General features: G+C 52.9%; 1 protein-coding gene across 1 annotated transcript in view; it reads left to right on the top strand.

Moving 5' to 3' along the window:
* The window catches only part of Ryr1 (ryanodine receptor 1), a 107,632-nt gene that overhangs the window by 1,113 nt on the left and 82,966 nt on the right, over positions 1-23,553 (top strand). The window contains 26 exon segments of the mRNA XM_048791254.1: positions 282-404; positions 1,377-1,481; positions 2,486-2,560; positions 2,639-2,717; positions 2,982-3,094; positions 3,423-3,516; positions 4,877-4,970; positions 5,836-5,910; positions 6,281-6,437; positions 6,573-6,737; positions 7,555-7,676; positions 8,099-8,294; positions 9,592-9,727; positions 9,809-9,904; positions 9,986-10,104; positions 10,919-11,052; positions 11,399-11,640; positions 12,187-12,379; positions 13,348-13,564; positions 15,149-15,253; positions 15,422-15,525; positions 16,068-16,151; positions 16,838-17,145; positions 17,960-18,162; positions 19,118-19,292; positions 19,485-19,693. Of these exon segments, the coding sequence (XP_048647211.1) occupies positions 282-404; positions 1,377-1,481; positions 2,486-2,560; positions 2,639-2,717; positions 2,982-3,094; positions 3,423-3,516; positions 4,877-4,970; positions 5,836-5,910; positions 6,281-6,437; positions 6,573-6,737; positions 7,555-7,676; positions 8,099-8,294; positions 9,592-9,727; positions 9,809-9,904; positions 9,986-10,104; positions 10,919-11,052; positions 11,399-11,640; positions 12,187-12,379; positions 13,348-13,564; positions 15,149-15,253; positions 15,422-15,525; positions 16,068-16,151; positions 16,838-17,145; positions 17,960-18,162; positions 19,118-19,292; positions 19,485-19,693 (3,723 nt within the window).

Raw genomic sequence — 23,553 nt, 5'->3', positions numbered from 1 at the left:
CAGTGCAGCGCCACCGTGCTCAGAGCAGCTCCAGCTCGTTTCCTCTGTTTCCTGGAGCCCACCAGCAACGCGCAGGGTCGGTGGGCGCCGGCGCCGGGGGCCGGAGGGTCGGGGGCGCGGCCTGGGGCCGGAGAGGAGGCCGCGGGGGTCCGAAAAGGGGCTGGCGGGAGAGGGGCGTGGGCGGGGCTTAGGGAAAGGGGCGGGATCGGAGGTGGGCGGGCAGGGTCAGGTGGTTCCGGGTCTGAGGCGGGTGGGCGGGGTCTGGGGCGGGGCCTGGAGAGGGTCGGGGTGGGGATCTGAGGTGGGATGGGACGCGGGCCTCACCGGATTCCTGGGCACATGGGGTGTCTGGGGGCTGCGGATCCAGAGCTTCCCTTGGCATCTGTGGCAAGAGACAGAAAGCTGTGGGTCCAAGGAGGAAGTGTCCTGAGAGTCTAGGAGGGGATGGGGGGCTCAGGAGTGAGGGACCGGGGACTGAAGGACAGGGTAGGGGACCCAGGTGTTTTAGAGGGGAGAGGCTTTAATGGGAGGGTCCTGAGATGGGGAAGATGAAGGGATTCCGAGGGGTGCGGGGGCTTGATGAAGGTGATCTCAGGATCTGGGCGTGGGGTTCTGAGTGTCTGGGTCTGAGAGGCAAGTGACTGAGGGGCCAGGGGGCTTGGATCCAAGATGAAATGGCTGGGCTCAGGGGTACACTGGCATGGGCCTGAAGGGGTGATGGTAGAGGCTGAGACCAAAGGAACCTGAGTTCTGAGGGTGAGGGAAGAAGGGACCTGGGGGGAAGGGGCTGGGGGCTGTGAGAGGGAGGAGGAGGTCTCAGGGTCTGGGTGAGCAGGGGTCTGAGCAGTTTTGAGTCTTAGCTGGAGGGTGTCCAGGCATCTGAGGTGCCTGGGTGAGAGACTGAGGGGGAACATGTAGGGTTGGCCCTCCTGCGACTGTGAAGCAGTGTCCACGGGTGTTTGAGGGTGAAGGCACAAACCTGCATCGTCACGGGAAGGCTGGAGATTTGGGGATATCTGCTGGGGAAGGCACAGAGGAGATTCCTGCGGTTGGAGCAGGGCGGTGTGTCTGAGGGAGCAGGCAGAGGGCTGGGGCTTCCTATGAGATCCGGGAGACATGGGCTACCGGAGGGAAGAGGGTAGTATGGAAGCTTCTGTGGACTCTGGGTGGGGTGTAGGTGTTTGAAGGAGGGGTCCAGAAGAGGTGTCTCCTGTGAAGTTGGTGCAGATTCAGTGTGTCACAGTGGACAGGGCCTTCTTGTGGGCTTGGGGTAGGGCCTGGGTGTCTCTGGGTATGAGACTAAGGGAGGGGATGTGCCAGGGAAGAGTGTTTGGGACCTTTCAGGCCCGCACTGACATTTGTCCATTCTACCCCAGAATGTGCCCCCTGATCTGGCCATCTGTTGCTTCATCCTGGAGCAGTCCCTCTCTGTCAGAGCCCTGCAGGAGATGCTGGCCAACACTGTGGAGGCTGGTGTGGAGGTGAGGCTCCCTCCCTCGGGGTAGGACACAGGGACAGGGATGAATGAGGGGACCTAGGGATCATTTACCATCTGCTCTTCCTCTCTCTGTCCCGCCCCCACAGGGCCTCAATTTGGATAAGTGGGTAGGTCTGGCCTTGGGTGTCACCTGTCCTTCCCATTCCCGACCCTAAGCCTGCTGCTGGGGCCCACACCCTGCACACAGGGCTGGGGTTTCTCCCCCACCCCAGTTGTCAGGGGCTGTGGAGTCCCAAACAGGCCAGGCAAACAGGAAGGAAGGAAGAGGTGGGGCTCTTGAGCCCCGTTTCCCTCGCCTGTTCCTTCCTCCTCTTTCCCATCTTTCCCCCCCCAACCATGACCCCCAGCTCCTACCGCATGGGACCTCTCCCTCCACCTCCCTCTATCCCAAGTGTGAGTCCCCTCCAGTTCAGGAGTGGGTCTGCCATGTGATCACGTGGCCCCATCACATGGCCCCCTCGGAGCATGGGCATGTGAAAACCACGATGGAGGCATGATGCCATCGAGCCACTGAATGTGTCCCTCCCCCCAAAAGGGCTCATGTGTGCTCAGGAGGGGGCAGTCCCTCGGGAGCGGGAGGTCACCTTATCGCAGTGGGTGGTGTTATGACGGGTCAGAACAAAGGGAGCTGAGGTCCCTGGAACACAGATCCTGAGGCTTCCCTGAAGTCCCCAGGCCTCGAAAAATGGGTTCATCTTCCCTGGGTGGCTTCTGGGCCTGGTCAACAAGACAAAGAACGCAGGGAGGACAGGATAGGCCTTGGGGAATAGAAAACACCCTCAGGCTTCTCGGAGCCGCAGCCCCTGCTTCATGGAGGGGAAAATGAGGCAGAGTCTGTGGAGGGTCTCCGCTGAGGCTTCCTCCCCTCCAGGCCTGAGCGTGGTATTTTATGGAGAGCATATTCTCACCTCTGAATAGGCCAGATGATTTGGGGGTCTTGAGGATCGGGGGGTCCGTGCTTACTCTGTGCTCTTGCTGTCCCCATAGTCATCCCAGGGTGGGGGACACAGGACACTCCTGTATGGTCATGCCATCCTGCTCCGGCACGCACACAGCCGCATGGTGAGTGCCTCGGTGGGGGCATGGGCGGGGCCAGGGGCCAGGCCTGCCGGAGGAGGCTGACCCTCTCTCTAATCCTAGTACCTGAGTTGCCTCACCACCTCCCGCTCCATGACCGACAAGCTGGCCTTCGACGTGGGACTGCAGGAGGATGCCACAGGTACAGGGCTGTGGGGGTAGGGAGTCAGCAGACAGAACTTTGGAGGCAGGCATGAGACTGTCCTAGGGACAGCAATGGGGCTTTGAAGCAGAGGGTCTGGCATGTGGGTGGGAGTTCTGGGCAGAGTTGGTGGCAGCAATAGGAGATCTACAGACCCAGGAGCTGGGAGGCTCAGTGGCGGGGAACACCCTAGGGAAGAACCTTCTGGGAGGCCATCATGTTCACATGTTGACAACTACCCTCCCGTCCTGCCCCTACCCACAGGAGAGGCTTGTTGGTGGACAATGCACCCCGCTTCCAAGCAGAGGTCTGAAGGAGAGAAGGTCCGTGTAGGAGATGACCTCATTCTTGTCAGTGTCTCCTCCGAGCGCTACCTGGTGAGCAGTCTCGTCCCACTGGGGGCTCCTGCTGCTCTGAGGGCTGGGGGGCACATGGGATCAGCCCTGCCTCCTCATTATTGCCTTACCTAGCTGGTCTCTGGCTCCCAACTTCCCGACTCACAATTTCTGGTTTCCTGATACGTGATATCCATTTCTCTGATCTTCAATCCCCATTTCCTGACTTGGTTTCTTGATCTGTGACCTCCACTTTTCTGGCTCAAATTTGTATGCTTCCTGGCATTTTTCTCTGATTTCTGGCCTTTGACTCTGGACTCTTGCCCACCTCTACCTGTCATCTCTGACTGTCCCATCCTGGTTCCCCCAGCACCTGTCAACAGCGAGTGGAGAGCTCCAGGTTGATGCCTCCTTCATGCAGACACTGTGGAACATGAACCCCATCTGTTCCTGCTGTGAAGAGGGTGAGGGCTCCCAACCTCTGGTCCCTAAGCTGAGACACCCACCCCCCACAAGCAGACCCTCAGACATGCCCAAACTGAGTCCTGGAACCTCAGACTCTTAAACCTAATTGTCCAAACTATGGTCCCATACTTAGATTTCCAACTGGTGCCAAAGCCTGAGCCCCAGAACTCAGACTCCCAAACCTCCAACTGTCAAATTCTCAAATCCAGACCCCAAAGTATTAGTCCCTAAAGCTCCCACACCAAACTCAGTCCTAGAGTTCAGACCCCTAAACTTGGATCCAAAGCTTATAAACATCAAATTTAGAGCTTATCCCTCAGACCTTAATCCTCAGAAATAAGCACAGACCATGACCTCAGACCCCTACTTCTCAAATCAAACCTCAGATTCACAAACCAAGATGCCTAATTCAAATTCCAAACTTTAACCCACCAGCCTCAGCTTCAATTCTCAAAAACCAAGACTCCCGAAATCAAACTCCCCGATTTGGATTCCCATAATAAGATTCCAAAGAATGATCCGAAAACTTTGAACCTATCTTTTAGTCCCCAAACTTCAGATTCTTAAACCAGAATCAAACTGAGATTCAAACTACGGATCCCAGACTCAGACCCTCAATTTCTAACTAAAAGCTCAGCTCTTTCCAAGTGCATACTCCAGAACCCAGATTTCCAAACTATAGATAGACCCCAGACCTCAGAGAACAGCCTGACCTTCAAATCAATGTGTGGAATTTAGGACCTTTGGGAGCCGGGCACAGTTCTGCGTGCCTGTAATCCCAGTAACTCCGGAGGCTGACACAGGAGGATTTGAATTTTGAGGCAACCCTCAGTAAGTCAGAGAGATTCTGTCTCAGAATAAAATTTTTAAAAGATCTGGGAATGTAGCTCAGTTACAGAGAGCTTGCTTAGCATGTGCAGGGACCTGAGTTCAATCCCCAGAACTGCAGAAAAAGAATTCAGGCCCTAACTCCAGATTTCAACTTCAGACCAAACGATCACACCTCTAAACCCAGACCCCAAGTGCAAGATTGGAAGTCAGATCCCAACATACTAGAGGTTACCTTCTGATCACAGATTCTGACCTCAACCTCCAAACTCAGAACCCTTAACCACAGATCTCTAAACTGCCAACCTCAGCTCTCGCATACCCAGACCCACCCAAACATAGTCTCAGAACCTAAATCTCTTATCTTCAGGCCTGAACTTGACCTGAATCTTGAACTCAATATTAATACCCTGAAACTCAGACCCTCCATCCCAGCCTTGGGAGGTGTGGGCTTTCTGGATTCCACCCCTAGCTCCCAGGATTTTGGGGGCTCCTGCTTCACAGTGACCACCTTTCCTGGCTCCCCTACAGGTTACGTGACAGGAGGCCATGTCCTTCGTCTCTTTCATGGACACATGGATGAATGTCTGACCATTTCCCCTGCTGACAGTGATGACCAGCGCAGGTCTGGGCTGGGGACAAGCAGACCTGGAGTCTAGGGGTGGAAATGAAGCAGGGAAAAGGTTGGCTAAGGGAGCCTGTGTTAGTGAGTTTTCTGTTACTGTGACAAAAAAGCTGAGATTTTCAACTTAATAGGGGAAAAGGTTTATTTTGGTTTACAGTTTCAAAGGTTTTATTTATTTATTATTTTAAATATTTATTCTTTAGTTGTAGTTGGATACAATATCTTTATTTTATTTATTTTTATGTGGTGCTCAGGATCGAATGAACCCAGGGCCTCACATGTGCTAGGCAAGCGCTCTATTGCTGAGCCCCAACCCCAGCCCAAGTTTTATTTATTTTTATTTTTTAAATATTAATTTCTTTAGTTGGACACAATACCTTTATTCCACTCATTTTTTTTTTTTTTTGTGGTGCTGAGGATCAAACCCAGGGCCCCACGTGTGCTAGGAGAGTGCTCTACCACTGAGCACCAGCCCCAGCCCCTGAGAGGTTTTAATCCATAGTTGTTTGGCTCTGTTGCTTTGGGTCTGTGGCAGAACAGTACATCATGGTGGGAGCATGCACTGGAGGCTGGTTCACCTAAGGGAAACTGAGAAGAAATAAGAGAAAGTGGAGGAGAGCAGGGTCTCAGTATCTCCTTCATGGGCACGTTCCCAGTGACCTAACTGCCTTCCACTAGGCCTCACTTTGTCAAGGTTCTATCATCTTCCAATAGCGTCACAGTCTGGGGACTAAATCTTGAACATGTGGGTCTTTGGAGAATGTTCAAGATCCAAACTATAGCAGGCCCTGTGAATGGGATTAAGGACCGGACTCTCGGGGACTGGAGCCTGAACTCCTGACCTTACTCGTTCCTGTATCCCTAGACTTGTCTATTACGAAGGAGGCTCTGTGTGCACCCACGCCCGGTCCCTCTGGAGGCTGGAGCCCCTGAGAATCAGGTATGGAGGAGGGGATGAGGGAAGGGCTGGGGAGATCAAAAGAGAGATGGAGGTCCTCTGGGATCCTGGAGTCTGGACAAAAAAGAGGTCTTAGTGGGTTGGGGGGGATTCCTGGGGAAAAGATTAGGGGTCTTGAGTGGAGAATGTAGAAGGGAAGTGGAGACATCTGGGGAGCCCTGAGGAATCTTTGAGGGCTTGAGGGAGGATTGGAGTTCCTCAGATAGGACTGAGGGGGGGTGCAAGATTTGAGAGTCTCAAGAAAGGTTCAGGGAACCCCAGAAGGGTGTCAGGGGCTTAGGGAGGTTTAGACCAAGACTATGGTGTCCATGGGAGGGTTGGGGCGTCCTCTGATTCCCCTCGCCCTCCACAGCTGGAGTGGGAGTCACCTGCGCTGGGGCCAGCCGCTGCGAATCCGGCACGTTACCACTGGGCGCTACCTGGCACTCACTGAGGACCAGGGCCTGATTGTGGTGGATGCCAGCAAAGCTCACACCAAAGCCACCTCCTTCTGTTTCCGCATCTCCAAGGTCTGTGGGGGTCAGGGTGCCCTCTCTCATCTGGAGCTCTGATCTCCACCCCAGTCTCCACTCCCCAGTCTCTGGGGGGCTCCTCCATTAAACATACAGGCAGAGGAGGCTGACCCCTGTCCCCTGCCCCTGCAGGAGAAGCTGGATGTGGCCCCCAAGCGGGATGTGGAGGGCATGGGCCCTCCCGAGATCAAGTATGGGGAGTCACTATGCTTTGTGCAGCACGTGGCCTCGGGCCTGTGGCTCACCTATGCAGCCCCAGACCCCAAGGCCCTGAGACTCGGCGTGCTCAAGAAGAAGGTGAGCTCCTGGCACGGGCAAGGGTGGGGTTCAGGTAAGGGTAGAAGGGGGCTGCGGTGGTCATGCTTGAGCCTCCAGGAGTTTGAAGATGGAACTGAGAGAGACAGAGACTAAGAGGGAAAAATAGGCTGAGAAAGACCAAAAAGGAAGGAGATATAGAAAATATATATACATATATATGTATGTATGTGGTGTGTGTGTGTGTGTGTGTGTGTGAGCGCGAGTGTGCATGTGAGCGCACACACACACAAAATGATACTTGTTTGGACATAAAAGCTGAGGATGTAGATAGGACTGGACCAGAGGGGGACATGTGGGAGTTGGCAGCAGGTGGATGTTATTTACACTCATGGGATTCGATGAGGTCTGGGGGGTCAGCTGTGAAGGTCAGACATTCAGCCTGGGATATATGAAGTTTGGGGTGACATTAGAGCTTTCTGAGGGAGGGTGTTAAGTCAGTAACAGGCACGGGGATGCAGAGAGACAGAGTAGACCAGACAGAATCACAAGGAGGAAGGGAAAGAGATGGGGAATAGAGAAGAGAGGGAGAGAGAGTGTGGGGTAGAGGGAGAGAAGACGGAGACGGGAAGAGACAGACAGAGACAGGGAGAGACAGACGGAGACGGGGAGAGACAGACGGAGTTGGGGAGGACCAAGAGAGAGGAAAGGAAACACAGACAAAGGGGAATAGAAACATGGGGCAGATTTGCCGAGAGATTCTGTGGCATGGGGGGCAGCTGTGGGACTCAACTCTGGGCAGAGGCCTATGGGTCATGGCCCTGGGTGGCTGATCCCCTTCTGACCTCTCCACACCCAGGCCATGCTTCACCAGGAGGGCCACATGGACGATGCGCTGTCCCTGACCCGGTGCCAACAGGAGGAGTCCCAGGCTGCCCGCATGATCCACAGCACTGCTGGCCTGTACAATCAGTTCATCAAGTAAGCGGTGCTGCCCTGCCCGGCTGCCCGGCTCCTGGTGGTCATGCACCTGACCAAATCTCCAGGCCTCTGGATCCACCACCCTGTCCGACATGCACTGGCCCCTAATCCCTAAACCCCTGTCCCCTAATCTGACAAAGACAACCATAACCTTTGACCTCACCCTTATGATCATCACCTCTGACACCCAGGCGCTTGATCCTGGACCTCCCCAGCTCCTTCCATCACCCCCTGTGCCTCGGTAGGAGTGAGTCCCGGTCCCAGCTCTGTCCTTGTTTGCCCCGTGACCTCATGCCCGAGGCCTCTCTCTGTCTCTGTCTCCCTCACCCCCTCTGCAAAGCAGGAGTCCAGGCTAGTCCTGCAGGGGTGGGGTGGTGACAGTCGGAGATGGGGCCCTGGCTGACAATTGGTGGTCCCCTCAGGGGCCTGGACAGCTTCAGCGGGAAGCCTCGGGGTTCAGGGCCGCCGGCTGGCTCGGCGCTGCCCATCGAGGGAGTCATCCTGAGCCTGCAGGACCTCATCGGTTACTTCGAGCCGCCCTCTGAGGAGCTGCAGCACGAAGAAAAGCAGAGCAAGCTGCGCAGCCTGCGCAACCGCCAGAGCCTCTTCCAGGAGGAGGTGGGACCGCACCATAGGAGGGGCGGGGTCTGTGGGCGCGGGGGCGTGGCCTGGGGCGGAGCTGCGACAAGGGCCTGAGTGACAGGGGACCGGGAGTCAGACGGCTGGGTGGGACGGGGGAGGAGCACGAGGAAGGTCTCGGCCTGAGCAAACCCCAGGGGCGTGGCCTCTGGGGGCGGGACTGAGTTGGTGGGCGGGACTGGAGGGAGGGCTGAGAGAGGTGAGGGGCGGGGCCTGTGCCCGGCCTGGCAGGGGAGGCTGGGGAGAAGAAGCGGGGCGCACAGGGTCAGAGGCTGTTCTTGGGCAGCAAGGAAGAGAGCATAGGAGGGACCTCACCTGGGGTCTGGAGCTGGAAGTTTGTTAGAAGAACACTAAGGGAAGAGGTGTGCCTGGCTCCTACCGGCCAGGGGTCTGAGTGGCAGGGATCTGGCGAAAGGCCAGGGCATCTGATGCCTTCTTTAGTGGAGGGAGCATGTCCATTCAAAGACATCGGACCCTCCAAGGGCTCCAGGGAGAAAGACTTGTAAATGATAATAGTAATGATAACAAAGCTACCTCAAGATAGAATTACCACAATATATGCAGGTGCTTAGAACAAGTCTAGTAGCATTCCTGGTTATTTTACCTTGGATTTATTCCTTACTACGTGATAAAGGTTCTATAGCCACGTCATTCTCCCAATAACCCCGTGCGGGGATTGTAATTCCCGTATTATAGATGGGGTTCCTGAAGCTCAGAGAGATGAAAGCAGTCTGTGAGACTCCAACACGGTCGTACTCTCTGCCGTGAAGCTCTGCTTCTCTTACTAATGATAGGGGTTTCTAGATGTAGCCACAGTTGTCCTCCCTTATCTGCAGAGGATATGTTCCAAGACCTCCAGTGGATGCCTGAAATTTAGATAAAACCGAGTTTCAGTTTCAGCCACATGCAGCCATTGAGCCAAAGAACCCCTACTGTATGTCCCAAGTTCAGCAGCAGGCAAAACTGTGGGCTGCTTGGAAGCAAGTCGCAGGGACAGAAAGGGGGGAGGGGAAGCATAAATTCAGCCCTGATGTTAGTAAGGGCATGCTATGCTGATGACAGAGGCAGAGAGGACAAGGACAGGTTTGAGGAGCCAAGGCAGAGGAGAGGATAATGGGCCTGAATGGGGACATGGAGTTAAAGGGGCTGGTTTAAATCAGGGAGCAAATAGCCAGTCACCAGCTGTTGAAGGGATATGAATTAGTAAATCCAAGAAAGAAAAGGAAGGGAGGGCCTGGGACACCGGTTGTAATCACCCCTGTGTTCCCTGCCCCAGGGGATGCTCTCCCTGGTCCTGAATTGCATTGACCGCCTGAATGTCTATACCACGGCTGCCCACTTTGCCGAATATGCAGGGGAGGAGGCAGCTGAGTCCTGGAAAGAGATTGTGAACTTGCTCTATGAACTCCTGGGTAAGGGACTTCCGTCCTAACTCCCCCAAGAGTACCCCATATCCCCAATCCCTTTGGGCCTGACCCCTCTTCCACCCTCAGCCTCTCTGATCCGTGGCAATCGGACCAACTGTGCCCTCTTCTCCACGAACCTGGACTGGCTGGTCAGCAAGCTGGATCGGCTGGAGGCCTCGTCTGGTAGGAGAACCCAGGGAGTGGGACGGGGGTCGGGGAGGGGAGAGCGCACCGCCTCATGTCTTCCCACTGGCACCCGGGCAGGCATCCTGGAGGTGCTGTACTGTGTCCTGATCGAGAGTCCCGAGGTCCTGAACATCATCCAGGAGAACCACATCAAGTCCATCATCTCCCTGCTGGACAAGCATGGGAGGAACCACAAGGTCAGCCTGTCCTCCTGACCTCAGAACCCTGACCTCTCCCTGTGGCCCCAGGATTCCTCTCCTCCCTCTCATCTCTTACCTGGACTCCACTCACGTGCCTCCATCTCAGCGGGAGGGGTTCAAACTCCTGGCTCCAATTTTTTTTTAATTGGTTATTGAACCTAGAGGCACTTTATCACCGAGCCACACCCCAGCCCTTTTTATTTTGAGACAGAGTCTTGCTAAATTGCTTAAGCCTCACTAAGTTGCTGGGGCTGGCCTTGAACTCATGATCCTCCTGCCTCAGCCTCCCAAATGGCTGGGATTATAGGCATTCACCACATTGCCAGGCTCTGAAACGCCTTTAAAATTTTCAAATTATATAGCTATTAGGTGGGCTGCATATATTCTCTGCAGTTTGCTATAGGCCCTTGCCGGTTCCTACTGCATGATTCCTGACCATTGCACACATTTCCATGTCCACTGACTTCTGAAGATACACGTTTGCAACCCCTGCTGATCCAAAATCACATCTTGGTTCTTGTGTCTCTCATTGACTCTCTCACTGTGTCCTTTGACCTCTTTCTTCATGATTCCAGTCTATCCTTTCTTACACTGCTGATGCCTTATCTCAACCCATGTGATCCAGTCTCTCCCAGCCTACTTTGACCCCTTTCTCTGGGATCCCTGACTTTCCACTCTCACCACCTTTCAGGCAAAAATTTCATACCCTGTCCAGATGCACCATTCTTGCCTTCTGGCTTCCCATCCATGTCCTCCTATATCCCCCTTGCTTGTACCCTCACTCCCTTTTACCTCTGACCTTGACCTCCAGGTCCTGGATGTGCTGTGCTCCCTCTGTGTGTGCAATGGTGTGGCTGTGCGCTCCAACCAAGATCTCATTACCGAGAACTTGCTCCCTGGTCGTGAGCTTCTGCTACAGACAAACCTCATCAACTATGTCACCAGGTGTGGCTCCTAACCCCTCACCCTGGGCTCAGACCCTCTCAACCCTTTTCCTGACCCAGAGACTCCACCCCAAGTGGGTGTCCCTCTCCTGTCGCCCCTCCTCAGGAGTCCACCTTGCCCTGTTCCCCTTTGGGTCCCCACTCCCCTTGTTCTCTCGTCTGGGCTCTATTTCTGCCTCTGTCTGTGTTTTCTCTTTTTGTCTTTGCCTGTTCCTATTTCTCTTCCATCTTCTTATCCCTGGCTCTCTTCCATCTCTCATCTCTGTCTTTTGATTGCTCTCTGTCTGTCTGTTTGTCTCCCTATTTCCCTCCTCACCACCTGTCTCTCGTCTCCATCTCTCCTGCAGCATCCGCCCCAACATCTTTGTGGGCCGAGCAGAGGGCTCCACGCAGTACGGCAAATGGTACTTTGAAGTGATGGTGGACGAGGTGGCTCCGTTTCTGACAGCTCAGGCCACCCACCTGCGGGTGGGGTGGGCCCTCACTGAGGGCTACAGCCCCTACCCTGGGGGCGGCGAGGGCTGGGGCGGCAATGGGGTCGGCGATGACCTCTATTCCTACGGCTTTGACGGGCTACATCTCTGGACAGGTACCTAGATGCTTCCAGGTGACCCTCACCCCTGATTATTGACCCTAGAATTTTCCAAACTCTGACTAGGCACCTTGAGGTTCTCAGGATCTTGACCCCCAGTAGAGGAACTTTAAACTCATATTCCTAATTTCCCCAAACCCTCATCCTAGAGCTCCCAGAATCCTGACCCTGACTTGTTTCCTCATAACCTCCAAAACTCTGACCTCAGAAGAGGCATGACCTCTGACCCTAGAGATCCCAGAAGATTGCTCAGATTGTTATGACCTCTGATCTTTGACTTATGTACTCAAAGGTTCCTAATTGTAACTCAGGTGAACTCTGACCACGCAGCTATCAGGCTCCCAGTCATCCTAACTCCAGGGGGACTCTGACCCTCGTTCCTAACTTTAGAACTATGGGCCCCTCCATGGGAACACCTGCCCTTGGGGGGGGTTCCCAATTCCAGTCCCTACAGGATCTTCCGATATCTGCGTTTCTTTTCTTGATATCGTTGGTTCCATGGAACCTCTGACCTCTGAACCCTCCCTGGTGATCTTGGTGCAGGACACGTGGCACGCCCGGTGACTTCTCCAGGACAGCACCTCCTGGCCCCCGAGGATGTGGTCAGCTGCTGTCTGGACCTCAGTGTACCCTCCATCTCCTTCCGCATCAATGGCTGTCCTGTGCAGGGCGTCTTCGAGGCCTTCAATCTCGACGGGCTCTTCTTCCCTGTTGTCAGCTTCTCCGCTGGTGTCAAGTGAGGACCTGCCCCTGCCCCAGTTGTCTTGGGTTGGGGGTCTGACCCAAGACAGCTTCTGCAGTCACCCTATAAGACAAGGACACCGCTGTTCACTCTCAGGACTGACTGGCAAGAAGCCCTTACTTGAAAGTCATTAATCCTAATGACTTCAGATTCTTCTCAACCCCATGTTTCTATGATGATCTTCAAGGGACCCCATAATTTTACAGTGACCCTTTTTGGTGTGTGCATGGTGCTGGGGATTGAACCCAGGGCTTTGTGCATGCTAGGCAAGCACTCTACCAACTGAGCTGTATCCCTGGCCCTTATGATGACCTTTTGGTGACCCCCCAAATCATCCAGAGATGTTCCAATGACCAAGACTCTTCCAGTAGCCTCCCAATGACCTCCGACCCTCCTTATGGCTCCATCCTCTTTCAGTAACCTCTCATGATGCCAGCATCTCCCCAAGGTGGTCCAGTAGCCCCCAACTTGCCCAGTAATCACTGCCCAGTTAATTCAAAGACTTCTCAATGGCCCCGTCCTTTCCCAGTGACCCCAAGTTCTCCAAGTGTCCATTCAGTGGAATGGTTATAACAAATCCCAAGTGTCTCTAAATCATCATCATCTTGTTCTCACCGAACCTTCTAACATTCCCAGCTGCTTTGGTAACCTGGGGACTCCTCCAAAGGACCTTCCCGTAACCTGGCAATAATGGGAACTCTTCTCTCCTAACAATAGGTCCTCCCACCCTTAACTCCCTGATGGTCCCACTTTCCTTTAGGATCCTCCATGACGTTCTCTTGTGATATTTTCCTTTGACTCTAGACTTGAATTTCTGATCCTTGATGACCTCTGTGCCCTATGACTGCGCAGGGGCCACAGGTTCCCTCAGAACCCTCCATGGATCCCAGGATCACTCCAGATCCCCCCTGATCATGGACTGTCCCCTGGCCCCTCCCATGATCCTCATTCTCCTCCTCCAGGGTGCGGTTCCTCCTTGGTGGCCGCCATGGTGAATTCAAGTTCCTCCCCCCACCTGGCTACGCCCCCTGCCACGAGGCTGTACTCCCTCGGGAGCGGCTCCACCTTGAACCCATCAAGGAGTACCGTCGGGAAGGGCCCCGGGGCCCCCATCTGGTGGGCCCCAGTCGCTGCCTGTCACACACCGACTTCGTGCCCTGCCCTGTGGACACTGTCCAGGTACCGCCTTCCCTACAAGGGTCTTCTGGTGAGGGAGGCTCTCTTAGGAGTCAGAGAGGTGGGGAGCTGGGGTGTGCGTGGTGCTGGGGATTGAACCCAGGGCCTTATTGAACCCCATTGTTGAACAGAGAGAAACACTGAGGCCAGGGACTCTTTCAAGACAGAATCGCAGCTTTCCACAGAGAGGGAATCTTCTCCATGGCCCCATAAAAAAGAACAGTTATTACCCCCAATTTATAGTTGAGTAAAGCAAGGCCCAGAGAGGTTAAGAAACCTGTGCAACCCAACAACTCAGGAGGCTGACGCAGGAGCGTTCAAAGGTTCAAAGCCAGCCTCAGCAAAAGTGAGGCGCTAAGCAACTCTGTGAGACCCTGTCTCTGAGTAAAATACAAAATAGGGCTGGGGATGTGGCTCAGTGGTCAAGTGCCCCTGAGTTCAATCCCTGGTAGTTCCCCCCTGCCCTATCCTGTGTAAGTCACATGGCTGGTTTGAACTCAGGGGCTCTGACTCCGATTTCTGAGGTCTTAACCACTACAGTTTTGGGGGGAATCTCTTCTACATCAGTCCTCTCGTGCTTCTTGTATCCAGTCCAGACTTCCTACTTTCCCTATAAGGATGTCCCCATGGGAGGGCAGATGTACCGTGATTGAGAGCTTAGCATAGTCCTGAGCACCCACTGCAGTCACTTGCCATTATTAATGGCAGTAAGATTACCTCAGGGGTGACCTGACCATCCCTTGTCCCTGGATGGAGCCCTGGGCCTCATCCTGATGCCTCTCCCTCCCACCACACCCCACCTCTCAACCTAGCGGGTGGTCCCCTTGACCTCCTGGCTAGCCCTCCTACCCCACATTTCCCCCTACAGCCCACCCTGATCCGAAACATCATTATCTCTTGCCTGTAGAACACCAAGAGCTTTAATGTTTATTAGGCACCTACTGTGTGCCAGGCATTTATAAACATCGAGTAGTTTACATAAATGGTTTCTCTGAATCCTCATGAGGCAAGTATTATGATTTAAGCATTGGGACAAGTCTCATTATACAGAGAAGGAAAGTGACTCACCCACTCATTTGGCAGACATTTCTGCATGTTCTTTTTTTGAGGAGGGGGTACCAGGGATTGAACCCAGGGGCGCTTAACCACTGAGCCACATCCTTAGCCCTTTTTTTGTTTAATTTTGAGACAGGGTCTCACTAAGTTGCTGAGGCTGGTCTTGAACTTATGATCCTCCTGCTTCAGCCTCCTGAGCTGCTGAGATTTTAGGCGTGTGCCACTCTGCTCAGCTCGGCAGGCATTTCTTGAGCACCTCCTCTGGGTCAGGGTCTGGCTCTGGGCTGGGCGGGGCCGAGGACTTGGGAGAGACTGAGGTAGCTGAGGCCCTGCCCCCATGGAGCTCCCAGTCCACAGGGGAGACAGATCTGTCCCCAAATAATCCTTAATTCTGATAATGCTACATCCTTGCTCGTTGGGGCTTTAATCCTGGAATCAAAATGAGGACTCACTCACGGTTTTGGGAAGAGAGGTCGCGGTGGAGGTGGAGGTGGGATTTCGGGAACCCCTTGAATGTCTTCCTGTCCCCAGATTGTTCTGCCTCCCCATCTGGAACGCATTCGGGAGAAGCTGGCGGAGAACATCCATGAGCTCTGGGCGCTGACCCGCATCGAACAGGGCTGGACCTACGGGCCGGTGAGGGGCAGGAATGGCGGCCTGCGGAGAGGGCCGGTGGCTGGGATTTAGGATACCAGGGGGTCCTTGGGCTACAGGTGGCAGAACTAGGGGTGGGCGGTCCAGGGAGGTCTGGGAGTGCTGGGTTGGGGGAAGGGAGCCCGAGAGCTGACGCCAGGGCTTCTCCAGGTTCGGGATGACAACAAGAGGCTGCACCCGTGTCTCGTGGACTTCCACAGCCTTCCAGAGCCCGAGAGGAACTACAACCTGCAGATGTCAGGGGAGACGCTCAAGTGAGGCACCCAGTGGGAGCAGGGGGTGGAACAAACGCTGGGGGGAGGAAGAGGGTGGGAAAGCGAGGCCGGGACTGACAGAGAAAAGGAAGGCAGACAGACAGACACTTAGAGGGGACAGTTATTGTGACAGAGAGGGGGAGGGAAACATCCAGCAAGAGAAAATCAGCAGCATGCTGGGCGTGGTGGCACACACCCACATCCCAGCATTTGGGAGGCCGAGGCGGGAGGATCTTTTGAGCCCAGGAGTTCAAGGTCAGCCTGGCAACATAGCAAGACACTGTCTCAAAAAATAAAAGAGAGAAAGTCAGCAACGGAAAGGGAGAAAGACGCAAAAAGGGACTGAGAGAGAAGCAGACAGGAGAAATTGGACATGGTCAAAGAGAATCGGAAAGGAAGAGACAGGGACAGACAGACGTCAGAGAGACCAAGGGCCAGGGGACAGACACCCCAACAGCCAGAGCAAGAGGCAGAGCTAGAGGCAGGGGAGACGGGACAGGGAGCTCTGTGGGCTACGACCGTGTCACCTGTGCCCCTACTAGGACTCTGCTGGCGCTGGGTTGCCACGTGGGCATGGCCGACGAGAAGGCCGAGGACAACCTCAAGAAGACAAAACTCCCCAAGACGTGAGCTGTCTGGGGAATGGAGGGGCCTTGGGATGTGTGGTGAGGGGGGCTGGAGGGCTTTGTGGAGAGGCTGAGGTCAGAGATGAAGGGGCCGGAGGTTAGGGTCAAGATCATAGGGTCAGGGGTCAGGGCTTTGGGGTCAGAGGTGAATGTCTAGGACCAAGGAGTTAGGAGTTCCAATGAGAGAGGGACTGGCAGAGAGTCCAGCACGTAGGGTCAGGGACCCTGAGAAAGCTGAGGTGATGTCCTGTATTAGAGGCAAAGGATCAGTGGCAGAAGGATAGAATCCAGAGGTTTCTGGAGCAATAGGTGAGAGATTAGAGGTCCTGAGTTAGATTGGGTGTTTGGGTCTTGGGCCAGAATTAAGAAACCTCAAAGCTGGAGGTCATAGGTCAAAGAGTTTCAGGGTCAGAAATAAAGCTCCTAGAATCAGGATGAAGAGGTCACAGAGGTCAGAGATCAGTGCTGGCAAAGGCCTTGCTTTGGGTCCTAGAGTCAGAGGTCAGGGACCTCAAAGCTTATTCTAGAAAGTGCCAGAACCCTGATAGCAGAGACCGAAGGCCAGAAATTCCAAAGCCCTTGGCTAAGCATCCTGGGGTCCTGGTCCAAGGGTCAGAAGTCAGGATCTCAGCACAGAGCCCAAAGGGGAAGGAGGGCCTCGTCCCAGTGGCCTGCTACCCCCACAGGTACATGATGAGCAATGGGTACAAGCCGGCTCCATTGGACCTGAGCCACGTGCGGCTGACACCCGCACAGACGACCCTCGTGGATCGGCTGGCAGAGAATGGTCACAATGTGTGGGCACGGGACCGTGTGGCCCAGGGCTGGAGCTACAGCGCCGTGCAGGACATCCCTGCACGAAGGAACCCTCGCCTTGTGCCCTACCGCCTGCTGGACGAGGCCACCAAGCGCAGCAACCGCGACAGCCTCTGCCAGGCAGTGCGCACCCTGCTGGGTTACGGCTACAACATAGAGCCACCTGACCAGGAGCCCAGTGAGTGCTGACCCTGGCTCCCACCCTAACTCCTGCCTTGACCCTGGCCCCGACTCCTGCTCTCTGACCAGATGCAGCCCTTGAATGAGTCGTATCTGTAACACTGAGTGGAGTGATCAGGAAGTCATTGAGCGCTGACCCTTCCCCTTAACTTTGACCCTTACTTCTGACCCAAACCCTGACCCTGATCTAACCACCGACCTTGATCTGACCCAATCCCTGCCTGGACTTTGGCTATAACACTGAGAAGTCAGACCAGTGAGTGCTGACCCAACCCTGACTCTAGTTCCTGGCCTTCACCTTTGACCCCTAACCTCTAACCTCTGGACTATGACCATCATGTGGAGCCACACAACCAAGGACTTAGTCTTTACCCTCCTTCTAACTGACCCCTGACCTTTCACTGATTTCCAATCCCAGCCTTGACCTGTGACCCTGGCCTTCAATTTCTTAACTCCTGGCCCCAACCCCAATGTCTAGCCCCCCTGACCCTGACTCTGACTGATTCCCAGTCCCGCTGTCAACCCTTGATTCTGACACTTGACCCCTAACCCCTGACCAGGTCTGGACCCAGCTTTCTCCTTCTGTGTCTCTGTCGGCATCTCTGTTCACTGAGAGCTCTGACTACTGACAAGATGGGGGTCTGTCTCAATAGATCCTTCCCACCTCTGACTCTTGAGGTTCTCCACTTCTCCTCTAACACCAGGAAATTGTCCCTCTTCTCCCTGTTCCCAACACCCTCATCTTCTCTGTCTCTCCCACTAACCTCCACTTCCTACCCAGCCTTTCTGACTTTACCTGGCCTCATTTGTAGGTCAGGTGGAGAGCCAGTCTCGCTGGGACCGGGTGCGCATCTTCCGGGCAGAGAAATCCTATGCGGTACAGAGTGGGCGCTGGTACTTCGAGTTTGAGGCAGTCACCACAGGCGAAATGCGAGTGGGCTGGGCAAGACCTGAGCTGCGGCCTGATGTAGAGTTGGGAGCTGATGATCTGGCCTATGTCTTCAATGGGCACCGCGTGGGTACCTCCTTGGGCTCCACTCTGCCAGTCCCTGTGGTCCCTCCCACAGCCTACACTCTAGCCCTGCCTCTATCTGTGCTTCCCTCTGTCTGTCCATCCCTGTGTCTTCCATCCTCCTCATCCATCCATCCATCCATCTGCTCATCCATCTACCCATCCCCCATTCCCTATCCATCCACCAACCCATCTATCCATCTATCCATCCATCCATCCACCCACCAACCCATACATCCATCTATCCATCCATCCATCCATTTATCAACCATCTACCCATTCACCCATTCATCTATCCATCCATCCATACATACATCCATTCAACCAACCATCCATTCATTGTCTATCCATCTATACTTCTACTTACACTTTCTTCCTTCCCTCCATCAGCCATGTGGATCCTTACCTTTCTTTTTTTTAATATTTATTTATTTATTTTAGTTTTCGGTGGACACAACATCTTTATTTTATTTTTATGTGGTGCTGAGGATCGAACCCAGTGCCCGGCGCATGCCAGGCAAGCACGCTACCATTTGAGCCACATCCCCAGCCCCTGGATCCTTACCTTTCTATCCATACTTCCATCTGCCATACACCCATCCATCATTCTTCACCCATCTCTTCTGGGGACTTATGTGGGCGTACATGGGTCTGTATGGAGGACCCTGATGGCTTCATTTCTCCTTTATTTACTTGTTGCTGCTCCCAACACCTCACGACCACTTTGGTGGTCCCTATCGCCCTAGCCATGGAAACAGCAAGACCCAGGTGTAAGGGACGAGACACAGATTAGTGAGGAAGGCAATTCCAAGGACCATGGATGCAAATGTCGGGATGATGGGGGCACTGGCGTCTCTCCTTCCCCTTCCTGACGTGTTGTGCGTGTCACCCTCTCCCTGTTTCCCCTCCCTCCGTTTCCCTGTGTCTTAGCACCGTGTCTTCTCTGTGCTCCTCACAGGGCCAGCGCTGGCACTTGGGCAGTGAGCCGTTTGGGCATCCCTGGCAGTCAGGCGATGTTGTTGGCTGCATGATTGACCTCACGGAGAACACCATCATCTTTACCCTCAATGGCAAGGTCCTCATGTCGGACTCTGGCTCCGAGACAGCCTTCCGGGAGATTGAGATTGGGGAAGGTGAGACCCTTCACCTGCCTGCCTGCTTTTCCTCCATCTCACCTGAACCTCCCCGTGAACCTTTGGTCTCTGGTTCTCTTATCCCTTTTATAGTACCCCCCTCCCCTGTGACCGCCCCGCCTTGCCCACTGCTCACCCCTGATTCTCCTACCTTAGCCTCCTGAGTTGCTGGAATTCTTTTCCTTCCCCCAGGCTTCCTCCCGGTCTGCAGCTTGGGGCCTGGCCAGGTGGGCCACCTAAACCTGGGCCAGGATGTGAGCTCCCTGCGATTCTTTGCCATCTGTGGCCTCCAGGAAGGCTTTGAGCCATTTGCCATCAACATGCAGCGCCCAGTCACCACCTGGTTCAGCAAAAGCCTTCCTCAGTTCGAACCTGTGCCCCTTGAACACCCCCACTATGAGGTGAGCTCAATAGACCTTCTGGTTTGTCTCCAAACCTTGTTCTCACAACTTTCTTTCCCGAGTTTCTCCTTTTACGTTAGCACACAAGCCATCTAGGGGGGGTCAGGATATTGGGCTCCCCAGGTTGCCTTTTAGGGTATAACTTTGGCCCCAGGGGCCTTACCTGTAAAATGGGAGAAGGGAGAAAAGAGAAGCTCGATCATGTGACCCCGATGGAAATTTCTAGTCCTTATACTATTTGATCCTAGAGCAAGGTTTAAAGAAATATAAACCCAGCCAGGCATGGTGGAGCATGCTTGTAATTCCATCTACTTGGGAGGCAGAGGTAAGAGAACCACAAGTTCAAAGCCAGCTTGGGTAACTTAGCAAGATCCTGTCACAAAATAAAATAAAAAGGGCTGGGGATGTGGCTCAGTGACAGAGCTTTGCCTAGCATGCACAAAGACATGGGTTCATCCCAAGTACTGAAGAAAAAAAAGAAATATAAATCTCTGAGTGTCTTGGCGTCATCTTGGTACCCTCCTTATTAATTGTAATCAGTGTGTTGGGATTTATTTTTTATTTTATTTTATTTTTAATTACTTTTCATTAATCCAAGCAACTCAATTTTCAGACTGCAGTGTCTTTTTTTCCCTAAGGTTAAACTCAAGTTTAGACTCTGACTGTAAATACCCCACAAAGACCAAAGCGATTGGTTGTCCTTTTCACAGCCAGCCTGCACAGAACTTGACCTCTGGGGGGCTGAGCTTCAGCTGGCACTTTAGAATCAGACAGACCTGGAGTTGGCCTTTTGCATTCTGTGTGACCTTGGGCATGGGACAGTCTCTTTCTGAGTGCTTCACCACTAAGCCTTCCTAGCCTTTTAAAATTTTGAGGCAGGGTCTCCCCACATTGCTGAGGCAGGCTTTGAATTTGTGATCCTCCTACCTTAACCTCCTGAGTCGCTGGAATTACAAGGCAGGTGCCACCAGGCCCAGCTTCTTTCTTTTTTTCCTAAATAATTTGAGAGTAAATTGGAGATATTGTGCCTCTTTACCCCAGAATACTTCAGTGTGGAATCTGGGAGTGATGGTACATGCCTGTAATCCCAGTGGCTCAGGAGGCTGAGGCAGGAGGGTCTCAAATTCAAAGCCAGCCTCAGCAACTTAGAGAGGCCCTAAGCAACTTACTGAGACCTTTTCACAAAGTAAAAAATAAAAAAGGCTAGGCTTGTGGCTCCGTGGTTAAGCGTCCCTGGCTTCAATCTCTGGTGCCAAACCCACCAAACCAAGAAAAAAAAAAAAATGAAAACTTCAGTGTGCATTTCTTCAGAACAAGGGCGTGTTCTGTCAGTTGCAGTAGTTACGAAAATCAGGAAATGAAGCACTAATAATATGATTCTCTAACCCACAGATTTTGCCAATTATTGTCAAATTGTGTCAATAATATCCCTTATTTTTTTGAGAGAGAGAGAATTTTTTTTTTAATATTTATTTTTTAGTTTTCGGCAGACACAACATCTTTGTTTGTATGTGGTGCTGAGGCTCGAACCCCGGCCGCACGCATGCCAGGGGAGCGCTTGAGCCACATCCCCAGCCCTAATATCCCTTATTTTTATCTGGTGTAGGATCCACTCCTGGATTGCATGTTGTATGCAGTTTTTATCTCTTTGATCTCCATGTAGAAAGTTTCCAAGTCTTTCTTTGTCTTTCATGGCATTGACATTTTTGAGGACTTCAGGCTAATTGTTTTGTAGAATATCCCTTAATTTGTGTGTGTCAGGTGATTTTTCACGATTAGATGCCTACAAGGCATATTTGGCAGGAATATCACAGAAGTGAGCTTGTGTTGCGCTTGGTGCGTGACAGCGTGTTGCTGTGTCTCTTACGGTCAGCCCTCCCTCTGTATCTGCGGTTCTGCAGCCACAGATTCAATGAGCTGCAGCTCAAAAATATTTGAAAAAAAATTGCATTTGTACTGAACTCATGCAGAGATTTTTTTGGTCACTATTCCTTGAACAATTCAGTGTAACAGCTAATATACATAGCATTGATATTTTATGAGGTATTATAAGGAGTGTAGAGATGATTTAAAGCATTTAGGAGGGCACTCACAGGGGATCTGCAAATACTATGCCACTCAATACAACAGAACTGGAGCATCAGTGGGTCTTGGTGTGTGCCAGGGGCCCTAGGATCAATCCTCTGTGGATTTCAAGGGACAACTGTGTCGATTGTTAACTTGAGTATTTGAGGGAGGTGGAGTCAGCCAGGCTTCTCTTCTGTAAAGTTACTATTTTTCCTCTTTGTAATTAATACGCAATTTGTGGAGGGGGATATTTAAAAACTATGCACAAGTGGAAGGGTTTGGGGCTGGGGCTGGGGCTCAGTGGTAGAGTGCCTGCCTCCCGAGTGGGAGGCCCTGGGTTCAATCCTCAGCACCACATACAAATAAATAAATAAAGATACTGTGTCCATCATCTACAACTAAAAAAGTATTTTAAAAAAAAGTAGAAGGGTTTTTAGTAGGGGATGTCCAGTTGAGAGTGGAGCTTTGGAAAGACCCCTGCTGGCAGAGGATTACAGGAGGCAAGTGTGGAGGCTGAAGGCCCCAGAGATGGCTGAGGTGGGACAGGAAGGTGGAGCGACGGGGACCTCCTAGTCCTTGCTGATGCCAGATGGTGAGGGCCACCAGGGAGCCGAAGGCCACGCAGCAGGGAGAAGGAATGGGCTGATGTGCCCACAACCACGTGGAAGATGCAGACTCAGTGCTGAATGAAAGCACCCAGGCACAAGGAGCACATGCTGTGGGCTTCCATTCATAGAAAGTTCCAGAACAGGCAAAACTAATCCCTGATATGAATGGAGAATCGGTGACTGTGAAAGAATAACTTGGGGGCATTGTTAATTTCCTTGCACACAAATCACAGGAGAGCATTTCTTGTCACGGGACAAAAGCAAAATCAGGATTTCTAAGAGAGAAGGGAGAGAGAGAGGAAAGAGAGGGGTGGAAAAAAACCCTGCAGAATCTGGGAACAGGGAATCTATGTTTTAAAAATATTTTTTAGTTGTCAATGGACCTTTACTCTATTTATTTTTATGTGGTACAAGGATGGAACCCAGGTCTCACCTGTGTTAGGCAAGTGCTCTCCCACTGAGCCACAGCCCAGCCCAGAACAGGGAATCTTGTAGGCACAGTTCTGGGGTCAGTTCACTGGCTGCCAAGGAACACAGAGGTCTAAGTCTGCAGCTGGTTGTGAGGAGGTCCACTCTGCCTCTGTGGTTTATGGAGTCTCTGGAAAACCTCTGTGAGTTTAGCTTGACCAAGTAGGACAGGCCTCTGTCCCTCTGTGGGCTCCTGCTCCTTGGTTAGGCACATTTGCCTCATCAGAACCCCTTACTATCTTTAAGAGGGTAGTGACTCCAAGAGGCTCCTGAGGGACTCCTGGGGACTTTGGTCATGTTCTGTTTTCCTGTCTGGCATTAGGCACACAGATGTGTTGACAGCTTGAGAACTCATACCACACACTTAATATACACACATTGTTCTGAGTGTTACCAAAATAAACGAAAATTTACCTGAGGACTCTTTACAAAATTCTGACCTTTTCGAGTTGTTCTTCCCCAGCGCTCTCCCAAGAGCCCAGGAGGCAGAGTTTTATTCTATGTGCTAATGTATTCCTTGCACCTAGAACAGGCCTGGCACACAGTAATGCTCAGTAAATATTTCTGGGATGAATAGATGGATGGACCACTTGGTCTAGAGTGAGTCCTGTGTATAAGTTGGTTTTGAAGGTTCTCCCAAGTGACTCCAGGGTATGACTGGGCTGCCACTATTCAAGGTACCCAGCAAAGGTGACAGAGGATTGGTTGAAAGCAACC

Source organism: Marmota marmota, unplaced genomic scaffold, assembly GCF_001458135.2.
Source record: "Marmota marmota marmota unplaced genomic scaffold, marMar, whole genome shotgun sequence".
Taxonomy (NCBI): domain Eukaryota; kingdom Metazoa; phylum Chordata; class Mammalia; order Rodentia; family Sciuridae; genus Marmota; species Marmota marmota.
The sequence above is the reverse complement of the archived record's forward strand: the minus strand, read 5'-3'. Positions and strand labels throughout refer to the sequence as shown.